The sequence below is a fragment of the Mycetomoellerius zeteki genome, unplaced genomic scaffold (assembly GCF_001594055.1).
Source record: "Mycetomoellerius zeteki isolate Tzet28-1 unplaced genomic scaffold, Tzet1.0 scaffold275, whole genome shotgun sequence".
Taxonomy (NCBI): Eukaryota; Metazoa; Arthropoda; class Insecta; order Hymenoptera; family Formicidae; genus Mycetomoellerius; species Mycetomoellerius zeteki.
In genome coordinates, this window is record NW_017257255.1 from 34,646 (window position 1) to 56,714 (window position 22,069).

Below are 22,069 nucleotides of genomic sequence, written 5' to 3' on the forward strand. Positions count from 1 at the left end.
AATCTCCTAAAATTGCCAGCTATTTACAAATTACACACCATATATATAAATATATATATAATATATATATTGTATATATGTAATATATATATATATATAGATTAGCTAGCAATTTTTGTAAGAGCAAATTGCTTTTATGATATATATTTTAAATATCTATCAACAATTTAAAATAAATTTTTCAGACACATTTAAATGTTTACTTTTAAAAGACACCCAAAAAAATTAAAATTTCGAAAAATTCAGGTGTTAAATCTGATATAATTATAACACCAGTCGTCAATAATGATATAATGATAAAATACTTTCTATATTAAAATTTTTTTTAAATATTATTTTCTCGCCGATCGATAGTATCTATCAATGTTGTGTCTTTCCGCATCCGTGAAACCCAAGATACTTTCAATAGCATTTAAGTGACCGTGATGATTCTCCTTATCAGTTAGGAAATAGTAGATCGCTGACTTGAGGAACTGAAGAGTAATTTCCGGATCGAGAGTACCTTGACTGCTTCTCGCCTCTACAATACGCCTATACATTGCCTAGTCGAAACAAAATGATATATTCGTTAATGAATTAAGTTAAAATATTGTAACATTAAGTGTACAATTGAAAAATGTATAATTGTTTGTGTATACATATGATTATATTTTATCAGATTTGAATCTAGACATATTTGTATCTTCTATTTTAAAGATTTAACATATTATTTAGATATAAACTTTAACGATTATAAACAGCATATGTAATTAAAAAGTATGTATACATCAATTTTGTATTAAGACAACGCAATATTACATTTTAATGAGCTAATACTAAATGGAAACAATCGATCTATCTGGATTCAAATATATAGTATACAAGTTTTATGCAATATGATGAAAGTATGGTGAAAGCGTGCATTGCCTGTAAGCTCGTGCAAAACTTACATTGCCCGAAGATATAAGAGGCTGTTTCTTCCAAGTGCACTGGATAACATCGCCCGATCTAAGAGCAACGTATAGAAGTATAAATCTACGTTTGTGCTTCATAGATCGCATGCAATTGTTGCAGCAAGCATTCACTAACTCGAATGAAAAGGAAAAAAAGAGGAGCGCAATCGTGCTCTTTTCCACACGCCCTTATTTATTCAAGAACTGATTGTCTTATGATAACTTATGTACAAGATTTGTCCCCGAAGGGTTAACATCACTCTTTTCACTTATATGAATGTGTGACGATTACTCTGAAATAACACTTGTGCAATTAATAACCCAGATAGTCAAGCCTGCGGAGACAGATTTTGAGCAGAACGAGTAAGCTATCGATTTCTAATAGCAGAAAGGGGAAAAAATTTCACACAGTCTGTAATATTTGACGATGTCAGTAAACTGCCACCAGAAATATGACAAGCCTGTTGACATGCTATGGCAAAAAATTGGCGACAGAAACTGAACAGGAGTTGCAGCTCGGCTTCTGCTACCAGTCTGCCATCAGATTGCTCTAATGTGCTGATTCTGCTCGGTTTTTGACATCAATATGCTGATATAGCATGTCAGCAAATTCTGTGGACAGATCTTAAACGTTTTGCTATCTGGGAAGTTACAAAATAATAAATTATTTAAACACACAAGTTACAAAAAAGATGTCCATACATACACATATACCAATCTATTTAACTAATTTTGGAATTTATAAGAGGGAATCATGACAAATGTTACATTTGTGTGTCGAAATATCAGCTCTTGATGCAGTAAAACATTGATAGAATACCGGTGCATCATATATGCGAACAACTGCTACTTTATGGGCGATAAAAAGTGGATGAGAGTTGCGTCATCACGTAGCAGCCGAGTTAAGATACAGACCTTACGTGTGCCAAGGACCCAGAGAGAAACAGCCTCCTGAGCGCTTAATAAACTTTGTTCGGCTGAAATGTGAGGTTCAGGCGAGTAGCTTGTGTCCTGGAGTGTGAGCGGCGACCAAAAAAAGTGGCACATCGTTAGTACGAGAGTATTGTGAACTACGAGGATGCTCGAAATGTGATGTACACGCCTGATAAGTGTAATAAATGTGATAAATGTGAGAAATGAATAAACAATGCCTGCGAAACAAATGTAAAAGCTGATCGGACTATGTAAAAAAACGCGCCTGAGATTCACCTTATTAGGCGTGTTATTGTGTTAGCATAATTAATCACTAGCAAATCTCGGTCTTTTTCTCAATCGTGAGAAAATCAGTTATATGAATTCGTTATATACTTTAAGTAAAACGCATCTAGAAAGTATAAAAGATATTCTAATGATTAAGCAAGAAAAATAAGAATGCAAATGTCGAACTAATAGAAAACTTATTGTGTACAAATATCGCAAAATGCAAACTAATAATATGAAAGCTAGTTGATGATAACGAAAATGATAAATTCGCTGAAAAAGACTGTCATTAATAACTGTTTAAAATGCTGTTTAAAACGATGTTAAAACGCTTAAAAATCATACTAACAATCTTATTTGAAAAATATTAGTAGTCATTGAAAATTCCTTGTCTTGTACAAAACGAGTAAAATTTTCAACCAATCTATGTCGCTATACTTGTTAACGCAGAACTTTTAAGATTGCAGACTATAAATAAATCACATCTCACCTTAATATTCTCTAACTCAGCTTGTGTGATAGTTAGCTGTTGAAGCAATTCTGCAACGGTGACTTTAGGCGGTGATTGATGTGCCTGCACGAATATCTGTAATTGTATGAAAAGTATTTAGTGTCGATCTTGCTTATATTTTCCACCCTTACATTTATTTTCGATATATTGATCATACCTGATCGGCTTGTTCAATGCGCGCGGCTTCTTGACCTTTGGCATACATTTTCAGGTACATTTGCTTATTTCTCTCTTCTTGTTCATTCAAAAGCGTTTTCTGTTCATTAAGCTCAGTCTTCACAGCCTCTAATTCCGTTTCTAATTCACGAGCACGAGCTTCGGCGGTATCCATAGCCGGCCGCACCTCACAGTACCGAGTGTTGACCTCGGACAGTTGATTCAATAAGCTTTCCACCTATAATATGAAACATGACTTTTTATTATCAGGAAAAATAAAGGGGCAAAAATTAAAACCAATTAAATGAAAGATTCTACCTTATCATTGTGCTTTTGTTTGAGCTCCTGCAGTTCGTCAATGTGCCGCCTATGCATATCCTCGATTCTATTTTCGTAATGACTAACTAATCGACGCCTCTCTTCATCTCGTTCTACACTTGTTGGTGTCACAGGACTGACATCGGAAACAATATCATTGGGTACCGTATTAGCACACGTTGTCGTGTTGACAGTAATCTCCGGCTGCGACTCAGGCAGGCATACGGAGTCTTTCGAATGGACGGAACCATCTTCAAAGTGTCCGGAGTCAGCTAATGACGAGGGGAGATCTGTGTGCACACGCTTCTCCGGAGTTTCCGGACTGGCGATGGATTTCTCCGCGGCACCTTCATCAGGAAGATCCTTGCTCGGCGACTCCGGTGAGAAGGGATTGTTCTCACGCACGGTAAGAGACTCTACGACCTCCTTCGTCAAACGCAAGATCTCCCGATCCTTCTCATCGATTTCTTTGCGCGCTTCCTTCAATAAAGCCTGAACATAGAGATAGAGATATCAATAACCGCGTAATTTTACTAAGAAAAATATAAATATACACTTACATATACCGTATTCCAACAAGAAAGGTAACACAATCAAATATATAAAATTATTTAAGAGAGAAAAGAAAATTGTGTATTTAAAAATTAATTATTTATTACGATATTATACAAATTTCAAATTCTTTAGATATGTAGATAATGATATTAATTTTTTTATGATGTGTTACCCCTAAAAATTGGCCTTATATTTTGTGTCATTTTTCTTTGGGAGATATTTAAATTCACCTTTTCTGATTTGATTGAAAACGGATGTATTTTAAAACACAATCTGCACATGGTACAAAATTTAAAAAATTTCGATTTAAGTCATTTTTCTTACGATATAATTAATCGTATGAGTGTTATTGGCTCTTCGTCAATTCTAGATTAAATGATTATTAATCTCTCTATAAAAATTATATTTTTCAAGACAGAGAATCACGAATAATATTTTCAATTCCAGAAATAGAGCATATTTTGTATACTGCGTTCAACTATATTGTTAAAGCACTAATATAAAGAAATTTAAGAGCAGGATGAATGACAAACAAGATCTGCAGTTATTTTCATTTTGAAGATGTTACCTGAAACTTTCGGACTTGTTTAGCTGCTCTCTGAGTAGGCGTGAGGTACTGTTCGCTATCGCCGACATAATTCGAGCAATGCACCACATATTTTCGCGATCGACCAGACCAGGTGGTGCCATTCAACGCAAAGGAGGCATGCTCGCAGGCGCTCGCTGTGCTGCAAGCACTGCTATAACTCTTCACGCTCTCGGCATCGCTGTCGTCGTTGACTCCCGCTACTGTTGTTCCTCCAGAGGCCGCGTGACCTGGCCGCGGCCTCACCGGTGTCAGTGAGAGACTCTGTGAACGATAAATCATTTTTTATTAACAACATCCGTTAGCTCGATTCATTAAAACAGGTATGAATAGAATGGAATAGAATGTACAATGCCGCTTACAATATATGGTGGTATTAATTTGAAAGATACAATCGCATATCGCTGAATTAATGGTTGTTTGAAGTATGGGAATAGCTTCAAATCTTTCAAGAGATTCAAAGATATCGCATTGATAGATATAATCGCGCAGTTGAATCACTGGTTATTTGAAGTATGGAAAGAGCACTGAAAAGTAGTATTTTTAAAGACTTAAAGCAAACCTATCAAACAAGAGATTATCTTTAAAGTCTCTTGAAATGTTGATGCCATTTTCAAAGTGCAATTAAAATAAATGTGTGCTATTGAAAGGTATTAGAAATATATAAGGAATAGAACTGTGTATTATATGAATTCTATTTGTGTTTATTGCTTCATGTTAATTTAATTTATTATTATCAATCATTTCATTAGCATTTCTCAATTATCTCCAAAATTTCTAGATCCTTAAACGGATAAAAAAAAGTAGCTAACTATTTTGTTCTTTGATTATTCAAAATTTCTCAATTCTTAAACAAAATTTAAAAAATAGTAATTTGTTATTCCTTGAGTATTTTCAAAATTTCCAAGTCTTTAAGAAAAATTATGAAAAAATTACAGATTTCTATATTGTATTTGAAAGTAATACAAACAGTTTGACGGCGCTTTAGAACTGAATCAAAAATTATTTCAATAAGAAGTAGATTTGATTATCTCCAAAATTTCTTGATTCTTAAGTGGATTAAGAAAAAGTGTAATTATTTCGTTAATGGTTCTCAATTATCTTTAAAATTTTCAAGTATTTAAAAGAATTAGAAAAAATGTAAGATACGGCTTATGTATGATAGTTCATCGAAATCGATACGTGGATGGATTTATAACGAGTTACCTACCTGTTGGACGATTTCTTATATTTACCGCACTTGGAATAATGATATCCGGGATATACGGTCACGCAAAGGCGAGCACAGACCAACTACTACGGCTTAACGTGCGAATCACCCGTTAATCAACGGCACTTTGAACGCTGTCCCGAAGTTACGGCTAGTAGTGGTATACGTGAGTAAAAGTAAAGGTCTCCATACCGAAATTCTGACATATGTACGCCACACGCAAAAGCCAGAGATCAATTTCTTCTATAGTTCTTGTCTTAACGAATCTTTCAACGCGGACGATAGTAGACTACGCTTCGGTACTCTCAATATGCTTCTTGTTGTGTAAAAGGACACAAAGAAATATAAGGAAACGAATATCGAGTTCATTCTACACAATATTCTATGCTATATTAGTCTAACTATTCTACCAATAACAGATTAATTTTAATTTCGGTACAATTTACTCATCTTTTTTTAGTTCTTAGAAAATCGAGATTAAAATTGAATCTATTTTGATTGAAACAAACATAAGTGTACAAGCAAAACGCGTGGTGCTACCAGTGTGCTACTAGTTTTAAATCGTTCAATCCTTAATGCAATACAATCCCGGGATTACAGAGCTACCATTTGAGTACCTCTTTAATTTTTGCTTCTTTATATAATACGAAAGAAATTATATTCAACGTCAAGGTTCCTCGTTCGGGCAATCGTACGGTAGTCGATACTTTGAACTTAACGCGGAACAGGGATCTCTACATAGTGCGTAGCGACGTGCGTAGTTGACAATTTCCTTCGGACTTTTCTCAAGAAGGACAATTTCTCAAGGAGGAGACGCGTGTCAGTGTCTTTACTCACGAAGGATCGTTGTCGCGGCGAGTCAGTTCCATTCTCCGTGATGACCGGGAAAATACGATGATCCGGATGTTGATGCTGCTGCGACGATTGCAGGAGGTGGTTGTGACGACGGGGATGATGTTGGTGGCCGAGCAGGGCCGTGCTGGCTGCAGCGGCAGTGGTGGATCGCGGATAATGTGGTGGTAGACGTTCGCCGCGCAAGCGCAAGCTCGCGGCGCGACGCAGAGCCGACGGCGATGGCCTCGGTATACGGGAGTCCAGCGGAGACGGCGGCGAGGTGGTAGCTGCTCATGGTATATTCCGGTTAATAATTCAATAGCAGGAGATGGAATCGTGATTGAGAGCGACTATAGAGAAGGATCTGTGCATCGCGTACACTTTTAAAGCTCAAAGAATTCGGAAGTAATCTCGTATTCCTTAAAAAAGTTCGGAAAAATTAGTTTTTAATTTTCTAAAGTTAATCTTTTTTTGTCATTATGAATCGTCTTTCAACAAATGTGATAAAATCACGAGATCATTTCCGGTGATGAAACTGGAATTATATGTATAAACTATAAGGGATGCATCAGATCGTAAAATTATCGAATATTGGATATCCGAAAAGAATGTAACATCGGATATCCAAGAAGGTTTTTCGAGTCGGATATCCGATATTTTTCAGATATCCGACCTGATTCCGGGACAATGTCTGAAAAAAAGGGAGCAAAAAGGAAAAGGAACTATAAGGGAAAAATAGTGATAATAATTATAATTTTAATGTTATCGTTCGAGTTTGATTAGTATCAATAGAGATGATAAATGTAGAGAAAAAAAATTGTAATTTTGCAGCAATATGTAGGATATTATAACATTATGAGTATGCATATACTTATTTATAGAACATTTATATAATAAAAAATCAACGATTTAATGATATAAAATTTCAACCGAATATATTTCCGGATACTCTCTCTCTAATGATATCCGACTATTCGATCGGATAGTAAAAAAGTGCCGGAAAATATCGGATACCAAATATTTTTCGGATATCCGGTGCATCTCTAGTATAAACTGTGTCTTCGAAATTTTGTTTGTTCTCTATATACTTAGGATATTTACGATTAAAGTGTAGCAATTTTTATAATATTTTTTATCTCGCCGATTTTAACTAGTATTGTGAAATTTTAAATTTTATAGTTTTTAATTTCTAAAAAAATTTTATTCATTACTGTGTCTTGAGTATATTTCATCGATTGTAAATTCTTAAACGCAATTACAGTTAAAACGGGTGGAAATATAAACTCTAAAGTTCTTAAATTCTAGAAAAGATTTTTATTCATTCTTTATGTATTCAATTTATCGATGCATGAATTTTTAAACGCAATCATAGTTTAGGCATGCGGAAATAAATTTTTTCGAGACGTACGAGTCTAAATTTGGCGTTGGAATTTTAAGAAATGATATACAGAAGTCTAATAAAAAATAAATAATGAATAAAACCCGTTGAAAGTGACGTTGGCAATAGAAAAAAATATTACTTCTTTTGACTATTCTATAAATTGAATAAAACACTATCGTAAAGCATGTAAACAATGCGTTTACACATTTGTCAAGTAAATTAAAATTTACATAGATATATAGTGAAACGAAAAAAAAAGAAAAAAGTTCAGATTTCTATCAGTCGTGTCTCTCTCTCTCTCTCTCTCTCTCTCTCTCTCTCAAACAATATAGCTATATAAAAAAATAATTCTCGATTATTTAGAACAATGTAGTCTAACAATAACGCTGGTCGCTAATTAATATGGATGTGATTTTTGTGGAGGATTTCCATCCTACTTACTAGGGCTACCAGCTGATTCGGCATCTGGCACGTGGGTAAAATTGGTATTTACGGCAGTGACCTTGTCGGCTGCGGTGATAACACACGTTGCCAGTATCGGCGTCACGGGAGACGTCGAAATAACGGCGGTAGCGTGAGTTGATTGACCCGTGTACACCGCTTGCAGCGGCTGCAGAAAAGATTCTTCATTGCAACAAGCCATTCGGTCCATCTCGTTCATCTTGGCAACGCGACAATTATCACCTGATGTGAGAAGAGAAACGCACTTGTTTATCGTCCAAGGAATCAAAAACTTGAAATTTTGAGATCTTGAGATAAAAAATTTCGCTAACGAATCTTGGAACGAAAAATCGTTATAATAAAATAAAATATAACGGGTAAATTGATTAGAATTACTTTATTTTCGAAATAATAAAGTAAGGTATTAATTACATTCATATAATTAATATTTTACTTTATAATTTTTTAAATAATAAAGTAAAATGTTAATTATGTTCATATTATATTCAATTAGAGACACTTATAAATCCGTGTGCATGTATGCATATATTAAGACTGAAATAATCTCGATGATAGACAGAAGTCTAGTAAAAAATAAATAATGAATAAAATACTTCTGATTATAAGTAGTTAGAAAAATAGATTTTCATAACATATGCATTACGACAGTTAAAAAAGAGGAACATAATAAAAGAAATAAAACAATGATAGCTATAAGATGATGGCTCTAGGTAAACACTCTTATATTGTACGGTTAAGTATTGTACCTATTAATACCTATTAGTACCTTTTTAGACAATTTTATACAAAACTTTTAATATCAATCAAAATTAAAATATTTATTTATATACAATCACGATTCTTAAAATTTTGCCTAATTCTACGTAATTATATCTAATTCGTAAGAAAACAATATTAATAACACATCGCTGTGTTTAACTTAACAAATAAATTTTTCCCGTTATCATAAATATAAATGATCTTTCGGCAAACAGAAAAAGGCAGTATTAAGTGAGGTCGAGGACATATCGATTTTATGAGGCGCTCCCGTACTCTGAACCTAGGTCAGTTGTCTATCGAAACTATTCTTCCTGATTTTCAGTACGATATTGCCTGCGAATTTCAGATAAATTCTCGAATTCATTCCTTTCCGTGAAATTTTACTTTATCTAAATTTAGCTAAATAAACTATTAAAAATTAAAACCTTTAAAAAAATTCTCGGAAAAATTCTTAATTGGGTATAAAGAGTTCTAAGACAAGGAATTATTTAAATTTTTCTCTCCTTTTGTGTTGATTTTTTATTAAATTCACCGAGCTGTCAATTAAATTTTGCTACGCATAACAATTAAGCAAAATAAATTTTAATAAGTCATAGATAATAAATAATGCATATTGTAAATAATAAATTTATAATGCAATAAAAATTGCGTTAATAAACTCGAGACTCAGTTTTTGCGGCAAGCGCCGCAACAGCAAGAACTCGAAGTTATTCGCACAATTGTTGAGTGCATTAAGCGTGTCGTTAATTTCGCCTGCACTTCGTCCTTGCCACGGAAGCCGGAATCGTAATTTCACGGCGCGCCTTGGAATGAATTAGCAAAATTACGTAAAAAGATTTCAAAGAGAATTGTACGTATGAATCCCGAACGCATTCGACTTTGCTTTCTCAATACATAAAAAGAGTTAAAGAAACAAATGTCCAAGAAATGCATATGAACGAATGTATAGTGATAAGAGATAAAAATTATTTCTCATATAATTATCGTTAAAAAATTTTTTTTTAAATTAATTAACAATAAATACCGTATTGTTAGCTAAGTTATTTTTTGAATTCGTTATTGAAAGCTAAATTATTTTACAAACTCTAATTCAGCAATTCATTTATTAATTGATTTATTTTGAAAACTTCTAATTTGACTTATTCTGGAAATTCCTTATTTTATTCTACAAGTCTCTATTCATGGTTCTAGATTTTTTTTACGTCTCACAAAGAGGAAAATTCGGACTCGCAATCTCCTTCTCAGATTTTTCGAGTCTATAAAAATACGGAATATCTCAGCTTAGGAACCTCATTACGTAAATCGATCGTAACGCTCAACAGTTTCGACATCACCGAGCTTATGAAAGCTGAGAACGCGGAATAATTCTACTTCGAGTAGCTGTAACGTAATCGAAAGAACAGTCGAAATGAAGTGAAAGGCGCGAAGGAAAACCGCGACCTTTATCGAAATGAAATAATCGATCGGGCCACGTTCTATTTCAAGGATATTTCTGCGGCATTATGCAGCGTTTACTTCGGCCAACACGGCTACAATTTTACGTTAACAGAAGGCCGCAATACTACATGGTGATCGTAAAAACTTTATTTGTTACAAGTACATGCAACGTGAATTTATAACGAATAAATGTTATAAATTTATTACCACATCACTTTTTTCCGCGGACGTTCCTCCTTACTCGCTTTTTCACAGAAATCGATGTATAGAATTAATGCACTCGCAGAAACAGCCCGTGCTTTATTGGGAACATATTGATTTGTTCATTCAATAATGCAATTAGTTAATTCTGCATTAGCTAAAGTTAGATAATTACATAGTTTACCCATTTCTACGATCTGTTGCTCTTTATTCACGTTTCACCGGAATCAATATACAGAATTAATGCACTTGTAATAATGAAACTTTATTATGGAAGAAAATATTGATTTAACTATTCTACAATATAATTAACTCTAAACTTATTAAAAGAAGGTAATTAGTTAATTATATTTCTGTATAGAACTGATATGGAAACTTTTACATATTTTAACGGCAGACGGGATAAAATAATGAAAGCTGAAAATAAAGAATAATAGTTTATAATATTTTTATGTAACTCGATGTTTCTACGTAAATAATTCTATACATATACTCGATATTTCTATATATATATATATACTACAATTTGTGCATTCAATTTAGTTCATATTATGAAATATCAAAAACACGCAATTTTTTTATATAAACGATATATCGATAGATCGATAAAGTGATAAATCCTTCAAAATGGGTCGATACCATTTTTCCGCATACACGAATACATTCGAGCGATCGATCAACGCGAAATACAAACGTCACACACGTTATATAACGCAAGTCAAATTATACGTAAACTAGCGCGTTAATGAACTAGGAAACGAATGTATGTATATTAACATCGAGAGCGATATGAAGAGTCAGCACCAGTTAACACTTACATTTATACATACAAGAATATAATTTAATGTATCTTAAGAAAGTTGAGGATATTTTATCTTTCGAAAAAAATATCAATACCGTTAGTGACGATGTTTTTCAATCACTATTTTTGTCGTTGGTCCATGATATCTCTCGATAAGACGCCACAGATTACGTTTTCTTTTTAAACATCACATGCTCTTCCTGCAATCGACATAAATCAAGTATATTGAAAGGAAAAGAAAATAACAAGAGATGAGATTGGAAGGATATACAAGATTGCGGTATGTAAAAAAAAGCTGAAAAAACCTACTATCAGTTTATCGCAATGTCGATTGTCAGCGCGTTTTTTTTCTTCGCGTAATGTTTTAAAAATACTCAACACTTTCATTTATCTTCTATCTCTCTCCGTTCTTTTTGACCACTTCGAAAAGACACTGCATAACATATGCATCCGATCCGGTAACTGAACTGAAATGACTTGAAAGAGGAATCGCGAATTCGCGAAGCTCACGCGGGCACTCACCTCGGTGAAAAGTGCACCGGTATCGTGGGAGAGACACGTTCGATCATTCGCTTGTTCGTTTATTTCCCAAAGCTGTTCCAGAGGCGCGCAGCTGCGCGTCACGATCTGTTTTCACGAAATCAACGAATCTGTGGAGAAAACACCTCGACATACGTCAACTTTCGCGCACGGTCGAATACCCACTGTCACTCCCTCCGGGTAGTCCGGATGGGCCACGTGGTTCCCCCAAAGAAGTCAAGATTGGATTCGCGACTGTGCGAGAGTGCAAGATTGGCAACTCTCCTCCCTTTTCATAAGGTTTGTTCGCGTCGCATGCTCCAACATGTTCCATTATGCTCCTACCATAGCTCTTATTCACTCCAACGCGCTTAATAGAGTGAGTAGGAGCTATGGTAGGAGCATGTTGGAGCTTGCGACGCGAACAAACCTCTAGTGTATCGAGGTTATGACTCGTATATCGGACGTCGGACTCTCTACATCCACACACACACTGTCCTCTTTCGAACTGCAATGCGAGATTCGGTCGCTCACACACACATACACACACACACACACATACACAGGCGACACTATCGCACTGGTCGCACAGCGATGACAGCGATTTAAGCGACGTGAATGTTGCCGTAACTGACCGCAGTAACGTGAAAATGGTATGCGAAGTCAGATAAGCTAAAGTATATCGCCCATTCAAGGAAAGCAACGTCGCACTGGAGACCGTGACACGTGACGTTGACGATGAAAGAGTCATCAACGATATAATATCATATGTATTTATCGCATATCACTAATGACATTTACGATCTAATTCCGACCGCCGGCGGACTGCGCACGACATCTATCGACGATGGAACAAATTCGCGTTATGTCGGAAACTTCGGAACTATTCGTAAAGAATCGTAGAGCAGAGAGAAACTTGAGAGCGGCCATCTCGGCCTTATCTGTGTGACACTCGAAAGTCCCCGTACGCCAGCGCCACCAACATCATTTTTATGAAAACTATGTGACACATTATCGATTATGCCGATAAAGCAGTGTTGAAAATTGATGCGAGTCTGCTAAATTGAAAATTGATGTAGAACGAGTTGGCCGTATCGACCTCCTTTTTATATGTCTGGAGGCGGGAGCCATTAATTAAGAAGAAGAAGAAGAAGATGTAGAACGAGTCCGTGCTATATCCACTAATTGACTAATATATTAGTAATATATTGCTAATACCACTAATATATTATTAATATATTAATGGTATTAGTAATATATTAGTAATATTAGTAGATGTAGTCACTGAAATATAACACTGGAACGAGCGCGGCCCCACGTCGCTTTTGTTAACAGTGATCCGAGAGAGAGAGAGAGAGAGAGAGAGAGAGCATTCCAAGTGGTATCTTTATCCTTTTCCAACCTGCACTCAGTTATAATTGTGCAGTAGACGGTATTGCACATGCGCAGTCATAGCTAAGTATAGGTTAGAAAAGGATAAAGATACCACTTGAAACGCTCTTTGTCGGATCGCAAAACTAGCACCAGCGCTCATTGCAGTAGTATAAAGGCCATTCTTTATACGACCATTGGTCGTATCGTAGACGTCGCAAGTCACAAGTTTGTTGCTTGAGCCAATCCGATGCTTCAATTTCAAAGTCGTATGATGCTTACGACGCTTCCGACGCTACGATACGACCGATGTAGAATGGCCTTTATAAGTTTGTCGCGTCGCAAGTTCCAACATGCTCCTACCATAGCTCGTACTCATTCTATCAAGCGTGTTGAAGTGAGTACGAGCTATAGTAGGAGCATATCGGAACATGTTGGAGCATGCGACGCGAGCAAACCCTATGGCCCGTATTCCTAGGCCGGTATTCATAGTCAGATCTTATTTCAAGACCGTCTTAAGTAATGGCTGCGTTCAGCAGAACATTTGTTTTGTAACTGTTGGAAGTTTCCTTCGCGCTGATTGGATCATACTTTTAGATCTAGAAGAATGGTCCTATCTCAGCAGACAATCAAAACGATATCTCAGCAGACAATCATAAAACGGTTGCAAAACTGTTGAGTCTGCTGAACGCAGCTAATGTCTTAAGATGTTAATACAGCCCTCTGATTGGTTCGTGACATCTCAAGACTGACCTTAAGACGGTCTTGAATATAAGAACTGATTATGAATACCAGCCCTAGGTCGCGGTCCGATTCACGCTCACGACGCTTAAAAATTATTTCATCCTTGTTGTTTGTCAAATGTTGAACGAAGACAAATAATGCTCATGGGCGTTGTCAGCATAAATCGGACCACGGCCATAGTCAGACCTTGTACTTAAGGCTTTCTTAAATTTATCTTTAGATTCTCAGTAGCCAATGAAATAATTCGTAGAGCATCTGAAGATAAATTTAAGGAAGCCTTAAATATAAGAGTGCAGCCACAATAGAAGGAATAAGGAATAAGGTTTAAGGAATAACGATTTCAACCTATCAGAAACCGTGTATTCTGATGTATCCGATTTCTGATAAGTTGAAATCGTTATTCCTTATTCCTTCTATAGTGGCTGCACCTTATGGCTTGAATATCGGCATACATTTCAATGGATATAGCACGGACTCGTTCTACATAAATTTTCGATTTAACACAGACTCGCATCAATTTTCGACATTACTTTATCGGCGTAGTTGATAATGTATCACGTAATTTTCTTAAAATGATGTTGGTGACGTTAGTAAATGAAGGTTTTTTGAGCGTCACACGAAAAAGGTCGAAATGGCCACTCTCAAATTTCTTTCTAGTTTCTGCTGACACAAAGAATTACAAATCCTTCAATTTTTCAAAGTTGACAAAGTAAGCTTAGTAAGTCCGGATCTACAATAAGTGTTTTAAGCTATAAGCCGTAAGAAATTGACCAATTACAGTTGAATTCGAAGAGAATACTCGACTGTGATTCGCCCATTTCTTATGGCTTAAGACTTAAAAGCTTATTGTAGATCCGGGGTAAAGGCCATCACACGTACAAAAATTTTAGTCGTAATCGTAAGATCGCAAGCAAATCGATCGATCACAATCAAAATTACGATCTCGCGTTTAAAAACGCTCGACTGTGATTGGCCGATTTGCTTACGGACTTACGATTACGACTAAAATTTTTGTACGTGTGATGGCCTTAAGGCTGGTTCTACATTAATTGCATCGCAGCGTCGCAAGCGCTGCGGTCCAATCAACGTCAAGCTAGCTCGACTCTGATTGGACTGCAACACTTGCGACGCTGCGATGCAATCAATGGGTGCGTTCAGCAGAACGTTTGTTTTGCAACTGTTGTAAGTTTCCTTCGCGCTAATTGGATCATACTTTTAGATCTAGAAGAATGGTCCTATCTCAGCAGACAATGGCTGCGTTCAGCAGACTCAACAGTTTTGCAACCGTTTTATGATTGGCTGCGTTCAGCAGACTCAACAGTTTTGCAACCGTTTTATGATTGGCTGCGTTCAGCAGACTCAACAGTTTTGCAACCGTTTTATGATTGGCTGCGTTCAGCAGACTCAACAGTTTTGCAACCGTTTTATGATTGGCTGCGTTCAGCAGACTCAACAGTTTTGCAACCGTTTTATGATTGGCTGCGTTCAGCAGACTCAACAGTTTTGCAACCGTTTTATGATTGGCTGCGTTCAGCAGACTCAACAGTTTTGCAACCGTTTTATGATTGGCTGCGTTCAGCAGACTCAACAGTTTTGCAACCGTTTTATGATTGGCTGCGTTCAGCAGACTCAACAGTTTTGCAACCGTTTTATGATTGGCTGCGTTCAGCAGAACGTTTGTTTTGCAACTGTTGTAAGTTTCCTTCGCGCTAATTGGATCATACTTTTAGATCTAGAAGAATGGTCCTATCTCAGCAGACAATCATAAAACGGTTGCAAAACTGTTGAGTCTGCTGAACGCAGCCATTGTAGAACCAGCTTTAAGCCGGTAGTGGCTTGTGTAATCAACGGCCGACGTAAACATGGCTACTTCCTTGATCAGAACATATACAAAATTTAGGTGATTATTCTTTTCCTGAAGACATTGTCACAATGATCAAAGTCGCATCTTCGAGATTTGCTGCACAGTATGTATATTTAAGAAATTAAAATATCCTTATAAAAGAGAAACATAACCTTCTACACTGTACAGTCAATTTTTTTTACCCTTTAAAAATGTAAAACCATAACGCGATAACTTGCATAATATAAATATATGTTATAATTTAATGGAGAGTATATTTTCTGTAATAATTTTATATTACAATTTGCAGTTTACTGAGGCAGCTATTCTGTGATATTGTCAAAGGCGATGATGTAAGGAAATACAACTTTCATGGTTTGCTCCTTACACAATGCCGTACGCAATGCCAGCATTACCATACAACACCACAATATTTCAAGACATCAAAGAAAAAGGTACAATTTTAAATTTATAAAATCACTGAATGCTCTATATGTAAGCATTTAATTTTTAGATAGTATGATATCAAAATTTAAAATCATTTATAACAGCTGAACGCTTTCACTCAAATCAAACCAAAAAAACGTTTGCCAGTCGTGGATATATGGAACCAAATGACTGTATTAGAACTGGCAGCATCTACAGGAAGGGATATAAATGATGTCATGCATGCAATTTCTCTTTCTGATTCATTTGGACATTACAATAAAAATACTATTGTAGAGGATCCGAATATATTGTACAATACTGTTCGAAAACTTGGGGCAAAGTTTAAAGTGATATCTAGACCAGATAGCAAAATGGAAAAGAATACACAGGACTGTAATGTTGTTAAAAGGTACTAATAATTGAACTAACTATATTGTATCCATGTTTATTTCAATACAGATTAACTTTAATCTTAGTTTAACTTACATTTTAGCTTCTAGTTCTAAAAATTAGAAAAGGATAAAGAATAAGTTGAACCGAGATTAAAGTTAATTTACATTGGTGGAAACAGGACTTAATCAAATATAAGATAAGATCGATAGAGTTTGTATTGTTTATATTTTGTTTATATTTTATTTACCAGGCCTCTACCGGATGAATCTATACTAATAAAACGTCGTCCAGTAGTAACAATTATGGGCCATGTCGATCATGGCAAAACTACATTATTAGATACATTACGTAATACATCAGTTGTAAAAATGGAGTTTGGTGGTATCACTCAACATATTGGGGCTTTCAATGGTAAATAATATAATCTTATCGTATTCATCATCACATATGTTATGTGTTAACAAGTTTTTTCTAATATCCCAATTAATAGTGACGTTGGAAACGGGAGAAACAATTACATTTTTGGATACTCCTGGGCATGCCGCTTTTAATATTATGCGAATGAGAGGCGCGCAAGTAACTGATATTATAGTACTAGTGGTTGCAGCAGACGACGGTGTGATGGAACAAACCATAGAAAGTATAAATATGGCAAGAGCAGCGAATGTCCCGATTATCGTGGCTATCAACAAAATCGATAAACCAGAAGCCGATATTGTATGTGATTTTAACATTCATTTTAATGATCAATAGAATCATTAATAATAGAGCAACATAGTTTATAATGTATGTATTTTAGCTAAGAACACAAAAGATGCTTGCGCAACAGGGAATTCAAGTGGAGGCAATGGGCGGGGACATTCAGAGCGTCAATGTATCAGCTTTACACGGAACCAACTTGGGTACCTTGATGGAGGCTATAGCATTACAAGCCGAACTCGTGGGATTAAAGGGTGATCCAACGGGATTAGTCGAAGCTGTCATAATTGAATGTTTCATCGATCGTCAACGTGGCAAATTAGCGACAGCTTTAATTCAACGTGGTACTCTGAGGAAGGGTGCATACCTTGGTAAAAGCAAAATATTTCGTCTCAAATATTAAAGATAAAGAAAGATATAGAAAAACAATTTCTTCAGAAAAATAATTAATTTAGTTTCACAAAACGAGTCCTTGAAAAGTTTTGCATAAATCTATTTTTTTTGCTCCTAGACAATTTAATAATTTCGAAATGTTAATCTAATATTTTTGTTTGATGATAGTGAGCGGATTAGCGTGGGCTAAAGTAAGAGCTATGTTCGACCATTCCGGAAATCCAGTTACGGAAGCCAAATTATCCGATGCGGTACAGATTATCGGATGGAAGGATTTACCTACTGCCGGAGATGAAATACTAGAAGTTGAAAATGAGAAGAAAGCACGCACAGTAATGCGATACAGAGAAGCGGAAAAAGCTACACAGCTGGCGCAGAAACATAAAATTGCAGCGGACAAAAAGCATGAAGAATATCTGAAAGTAAGCTTTTTTATAATTGTTGACCTTGTTTGACACTTTATTATTCGATAATTATAGGAATATAAGGAACATCTGGCAAAGAGAAGAGCACTTGGCAGATACACGAAGCTATCAACACCTGTTAAAAATGAAAGTCCTGATGATGAGAAACCTAAACTTAACGTTATCATAAAAAGTGATGTCGCTGGCTCTGTAGAAGCTATATTAGACGTTTTTAATAGTTATGGGAGTGACGACAAATGTCAATTAAGTGTCGTTCATTATGGCGTCGGACCTGTTTCAGAGACAGATTTACAAATGGCAGACATATTTAATGGTAAGACTATACATATCGATTAGTATTATTCTCTATAAACCTCAATATCATGAAATATTTATAGCCATCATATATTCTTTTAACGTTGGCGTAATGAAAAACTTGCAACAGGAAGCTAATGAAAAAAAGATATTAATCCGTTCATACAATGTGATATATAAGCTCATTAACGATGTTAAAAAGGAGATAAATATGAGACTTCCATCGGTTGACGCCGAAGAAATAATAGGTATGAGAGAGCATGAGTCACAGTAGTAATCATATTTATCTTGACCATTGATTTCCTTACAGGTGAAGCAAATGTATTACAAGAGTTCGAAATCACAGATAAAAAAAAGAAAGTAAAGGTTGCGGGTTGTCGGTGCATCAAAGGCAATCTCAAGAAAAATGCAATGTACCGATTGATGCGTGAACAAGAAGTTCTCTTTGCTGGTAAAAATTCTTGAATGAGAAAGGGAAAATCCTGAAAGAGAAATGAAATGACATTTACATTTATTTTTTTAGGAAAATTGGTGTCAATGAGACATATGAAAAATGAAACAGAAACAATCAAGACTGATGTAGAATGCGGTTTGAGATTCGAAGATCCGACATTGTCTTTCAAAACTGGGGACATTTTAATTTGTTACCAAACGTATCAGAAACCACAAGAAACTGACTGGGATCCCGGATTCTAAACAATTTCAAAGATTGCAAGATTAAATGAAGCAAAACAATATATAATATATTCTCTTCATTCGAGTTAGTTATTAGGTACAGGAATAATGGAAATATTTCTGAATTAAGTACAAATTTATTTATTATTGTCTGAGAATCGCAATTTTCTTTCACATTCTTTTTACATCTTTGACATTCAGTTTCATAATTTCGCTTCGTAAGGGTATCCGACTCTTGAACGTGTAAATCGTGAAATTAAGACAGCCAAGCTATGCCGTTAATCAGAATTAAAAGTTATCGGTGATCTTGTCCTTTGTTCACCTTAAATGGAATGGATATTATGCGTAATACTTTTTAACATTTTTTTATAGTATGTGTCAAGCAATATACAGCAAGATATGTTGGTCACATTTCAAAATGTAGCTTATGGTGATCTTAATTTCACTGCTCGTAAAATCGACCTCTTCCGAATTTCCGCGAAATTTTATTTTTGCTCCAACTCGACGAGCGTACAAAGACTTATAGTTTTCGGTTTTTTGATCCATTAGGTCAGTCTGACAGAATATTCAGGCTGGCATACAGCATATTAAGACGCGTAAGTCTCGCGAAAACGACGTTGAAGATGCTGATACGCCGTGAGGACGCTACGTTTCTTTTTCTGGAGACGGCAAAGAGTTGTTTCTTGGTTGGCTATGGTGATCTTTGTATCTAACGGCTCGATAGGAACATTGTCGTCTGGATGTACAAAGAAAGCGATGGAATGACGGCCGCGACCACAGTGTTCCGGCATAACAACGCGATGTCTGAGTGCTGGAAGCTGCCCGTTGGTCCAGTGTGCCAATAACTCGCCAGTGTTCACTAATATGGCGCCTGGGAGATGACCTACTCTAGCCCATCTTTCTCCAGTTTGAATTTCAAGGCCACCCTCGCAGTCCTGAAAATATTTTATCGTTTTGCAATTATAGAAGAATATAATTATTAATAATTTGTAACTAGTAGCGATCTGTACATATAAATGTATACTGTGCATAATACATTGTTACTTTTATATCGACTTGATATTCTTCAATCGCAGCTTACGATATACTGTATTTAAATCATTTCTGTTTAATGTCTAATAATTTATTATCTTTTAATTCTTGCCTAATGCCTTCTCGACGCTTCTAAATAACTTCACATTTTATTTGATAGTGGTTAGAGCCTCTTATCGTGAAACAATTGCGCATTGTATTGCGCGAATAAACGTGCTGAGATATCTCTGTCAGTTTCGATGAAATTGTAAAGATACGTAGAATTTATGATACGTTACATGTAGAGCATCGTGAAAAGGATTTTTCAGAAAATTATTTACGATCTTGTAGCCTTGTAGTGGACGGACTATAACAGGCAGTAAGTTTCAAGCGTGTAATGTAATCCCGCAATCTGCATACCTGCGCCAACAAAGTGAAAGTGCCATAGTCGCAATGGGCGCCGCATCGGGTCAGTCCTTGTACCGGTGTACCGAGTGGCGGATAATAGAGGAGACGCAGGGTGGATGCGTTGTCAGGGCCGAGTATGTGCGCGTGCTTCGACAACAGGAAGTCGTGGGATTGTTCCAAACCCATAGATAGAGCCTGCGGCAAACAGAGTTTTTCATTCTATATGGTGGCTACACAACCCTCGTTGAAGTCACAGAGTTAAAATTCAAAGATCAAACAGCAAGATTCTTCACTCTTACCGCGAAAAAATAAATAAAATGATAATAATAGAGCAAAAATGTTCGCAGAAAGAGATAAAATAATAAAAAGAATTTAGAAATTAAATTCATATATGCAAACAAATTGTAATTATTAAATAAGACAAGGATTATATATATACTATAGTGTGTGTATATATATATATATATATATTACGGTAAGAAGCATAGTGGCTAGTTGCTTGAAATCACGTGTCAATTCGTCCACTGCTGATCTATATCCAGGAACCTCATCTTCCGGTAGAATTCGTCCACATCCGGTTACGTTAAAGGCATGACGAAGCTCCATCTCGTCCGAAAATCTTATCATATAAGAAAATAAATTCAATTTAAATAAAACGCTGACAGAAACTTGTGAGACTACCGCAATATGGGCAAATTTCATAAATTTTAAAGAATATCCACATCCATTGAAAAATGATTATTTGAAGTTTAAATATTTATAAATTAAATATAATTTAGATATATATAAATTTATGTGTGAACAAAACATGTCGCTCTTTGTTACAACAACGATACAGCTCAAAAAACAAAGTTTTCCAGAAAATGAATATAAATACTTTGAATCATAAAAATTTTGTATTGGTAATTTTGAAATACAATTTTGAATAACTGATTGTAAAAAGATAAAAGTATGTCCTATTTCTTTCTTTTCTTGATGTTTCCCTTTTTTTTCTGCAAGCAACTAAAAACTGACAAGTTTTTAGTTATGTTATCGTAGCAAATGAGCGATATAATTATGTAATGATCAACTTTATTAGAAACAGAAATATTTTCACCCCCATTAACCTGGACCCCCCACCATCGAAAATCAAATTCGCGATAGGTCAAAAATTTAGTGCTCTTTTGTTGCTAATTAGTTGCTCTAGAGCGAATTTTGTTGCTCCAACCGTTTAGCAGCAATAAAAAAAAATGGGGGGGGGTCCAGGTTAACATAAAGCTGGACCCTCCCATAATGAAAAAATATATATAGAGCTGCGAAATAAAAAAAAAACAAATGCACCAGATTTTGTTGCTTTTTTGTTGCTCTAGGATAGTGCAAAAAAATATCGAAAAAATCACATTGTTAAACAAATTCCGATAAATAATCAAAACTGCATTGTCGCGCGTCGCAACGTTATGAAAAAAATTTACATGTATAGAATTTGTTACTCGCAAATTTTTGGTACTAAAATGTTCCTTGGAACGTACACTATCGAAATAT

At 35.5% G+C, this 22,069-nt stretch overlaps 3 protein-coding genes across 5 annotated transcripts in view; 1 reads left to right on the forward strand and 2 right to left on the reverse strand.

The window, feature by feature from the left end:
• Positions 1-284: 284 nt before the first annotated feature.
• On the reverse strand, positions 285-12,176 carry qtc (GRIP domain-containing protein quick-to-court). Its single transcript, XM_018450307.1, has 9 exons — positions 11,867-12,176; positions 8,125-8,367; positions 6,306-6,589; positions 4,241-4,522; positions 3,118-3,609; positions 2,801-3,037; positions 2,623-2,718; positions 1,848-1,943; positions 285-542 (listed from the first exon to the last, which is right to left on the reverse strand). The coding sequence occupies exons 2-9, from the start codon at positions 8,342-8,344 to the stop codon at positions 333-335; spliced, it is 1,917 nt and encodes a 638-aa protein (XP_018305809.1). The 5' UTR covers positions 8,345-8,367; positions 11,867-12,176; the 3' UTR covers positions 285-332.
• Positions 12,177-15,827: 3,651 nt separating this feature from the next.
• mIF2 (mitochondrial translation initiation factor 2) lies at positions 15,828-19,557 on the forward strand. 3 transcript variants are annotated; one of them, XM_018450303.1, is made up of 11 exons: positions 15,828-15,878; positions 16,132-16,276; positions 16,373-16,659; positions 16,894-17,054; positions 17,134-17,360; positions 17,443-17,713; positions 17,904-18,157; positions 18,215-18,473; positions 18,538-18,702; positions 18,765-18,905; positions 18,978-19,557. In XM_018450303.1, the coding sequence occupies exons 1-11, from the start codon at positions 15,841-15,843 to the stop codon at positions 19,148-19,150; spliced, it is 2,121 nt and encodes a 706-aa protein (XP_018305805.1). In that variant the 5' UTR covers positions 15,828-15,840; the 3' UTR covers positions 19,151-19,557. The 3 variants fall into 3 exon arrangements, with proteins under 3 accessions (XP_018305805.1, XP_018305806.1, XP_018305807.1); XM_018450304.1 differs by having other exon boundaries at positions 15,838-15,945; XM_018450305.1 differs by lacking the exon at positions 15,828-15,878 and having other exon boundaries at positions 16,244-16,276; positions 16,336-16,659.
• Positions 19,558-19,644: 87 nt separating this feature from the next.
• LOC108724126 (UPF0676 protein C1494.01) overlaps positions 19,645-22,069 on the reverse strand; it is a 25,125-nt gene continuing 22,700 nt past the window's right edge. Inside the window, exons 4-6 of the mRNA XM_018450306.1 lie at positions 21,023-21,167; positions 20,561-20,743; positions 19,645-20,064 (exon numbers count right to left, since the gene is read on the reverse strand). Of these exons, the coding sequence (XP_018305808.1) occupies positions 19,717-20,064; positions 20,561-20,743; positions 21,023-21,167 (676 nt within the window). The 3' untranslated portion in view covers positions 19,645-19,716. The remainder of the gene's footprint in view (positions 20,065-20,560; positions 20,744-21,022; positions 21,168-22,069) is intronic.

Bases quoted from the DNA above. Each gene is read 5' to 3' on its own strand.
- qtc (XM_018450307.1), bottom strand. From the start codon at position 8,344: ATGAACGAGATGGACCGAATGGCTTGTTGCAATGAAGAATCTTTTCTG. The intron at 6,590-8,124 runs GTAAGTAGGATG...TACCATGAGCAG, and splicing joins CGAATCAGCTGGTAGCCCTA to CTACCACCTCGCCGCCGTCT. The intron at 2,719-2,800 runs GTATGATCAATA...ATACAATTACAG, and splicing joins GCATTGAACAAGCCGATCAG to ATATTCGTGCAGGCACATCA.
- mIF2 (XM_018450303.1), top strand. From the start codon at position 15,841: ATGGCTACTTCCTTGATCAGAACATATACAAAATTTAG. The intron at 17,055-17,133 runs GTAAATAATATA...CCCAATTAATAG, and splicing joins ACATATTGGGGCTTTCAATG to TGACGTTGGAAACGGGAGAA. The intron at 18,158-18,214 runs GTAAGCTTTTTT...CGATAATTATAG, and splicing joins AGCATGAAGAATATCTGAAA to GAATATAAGGAACATCTGGC.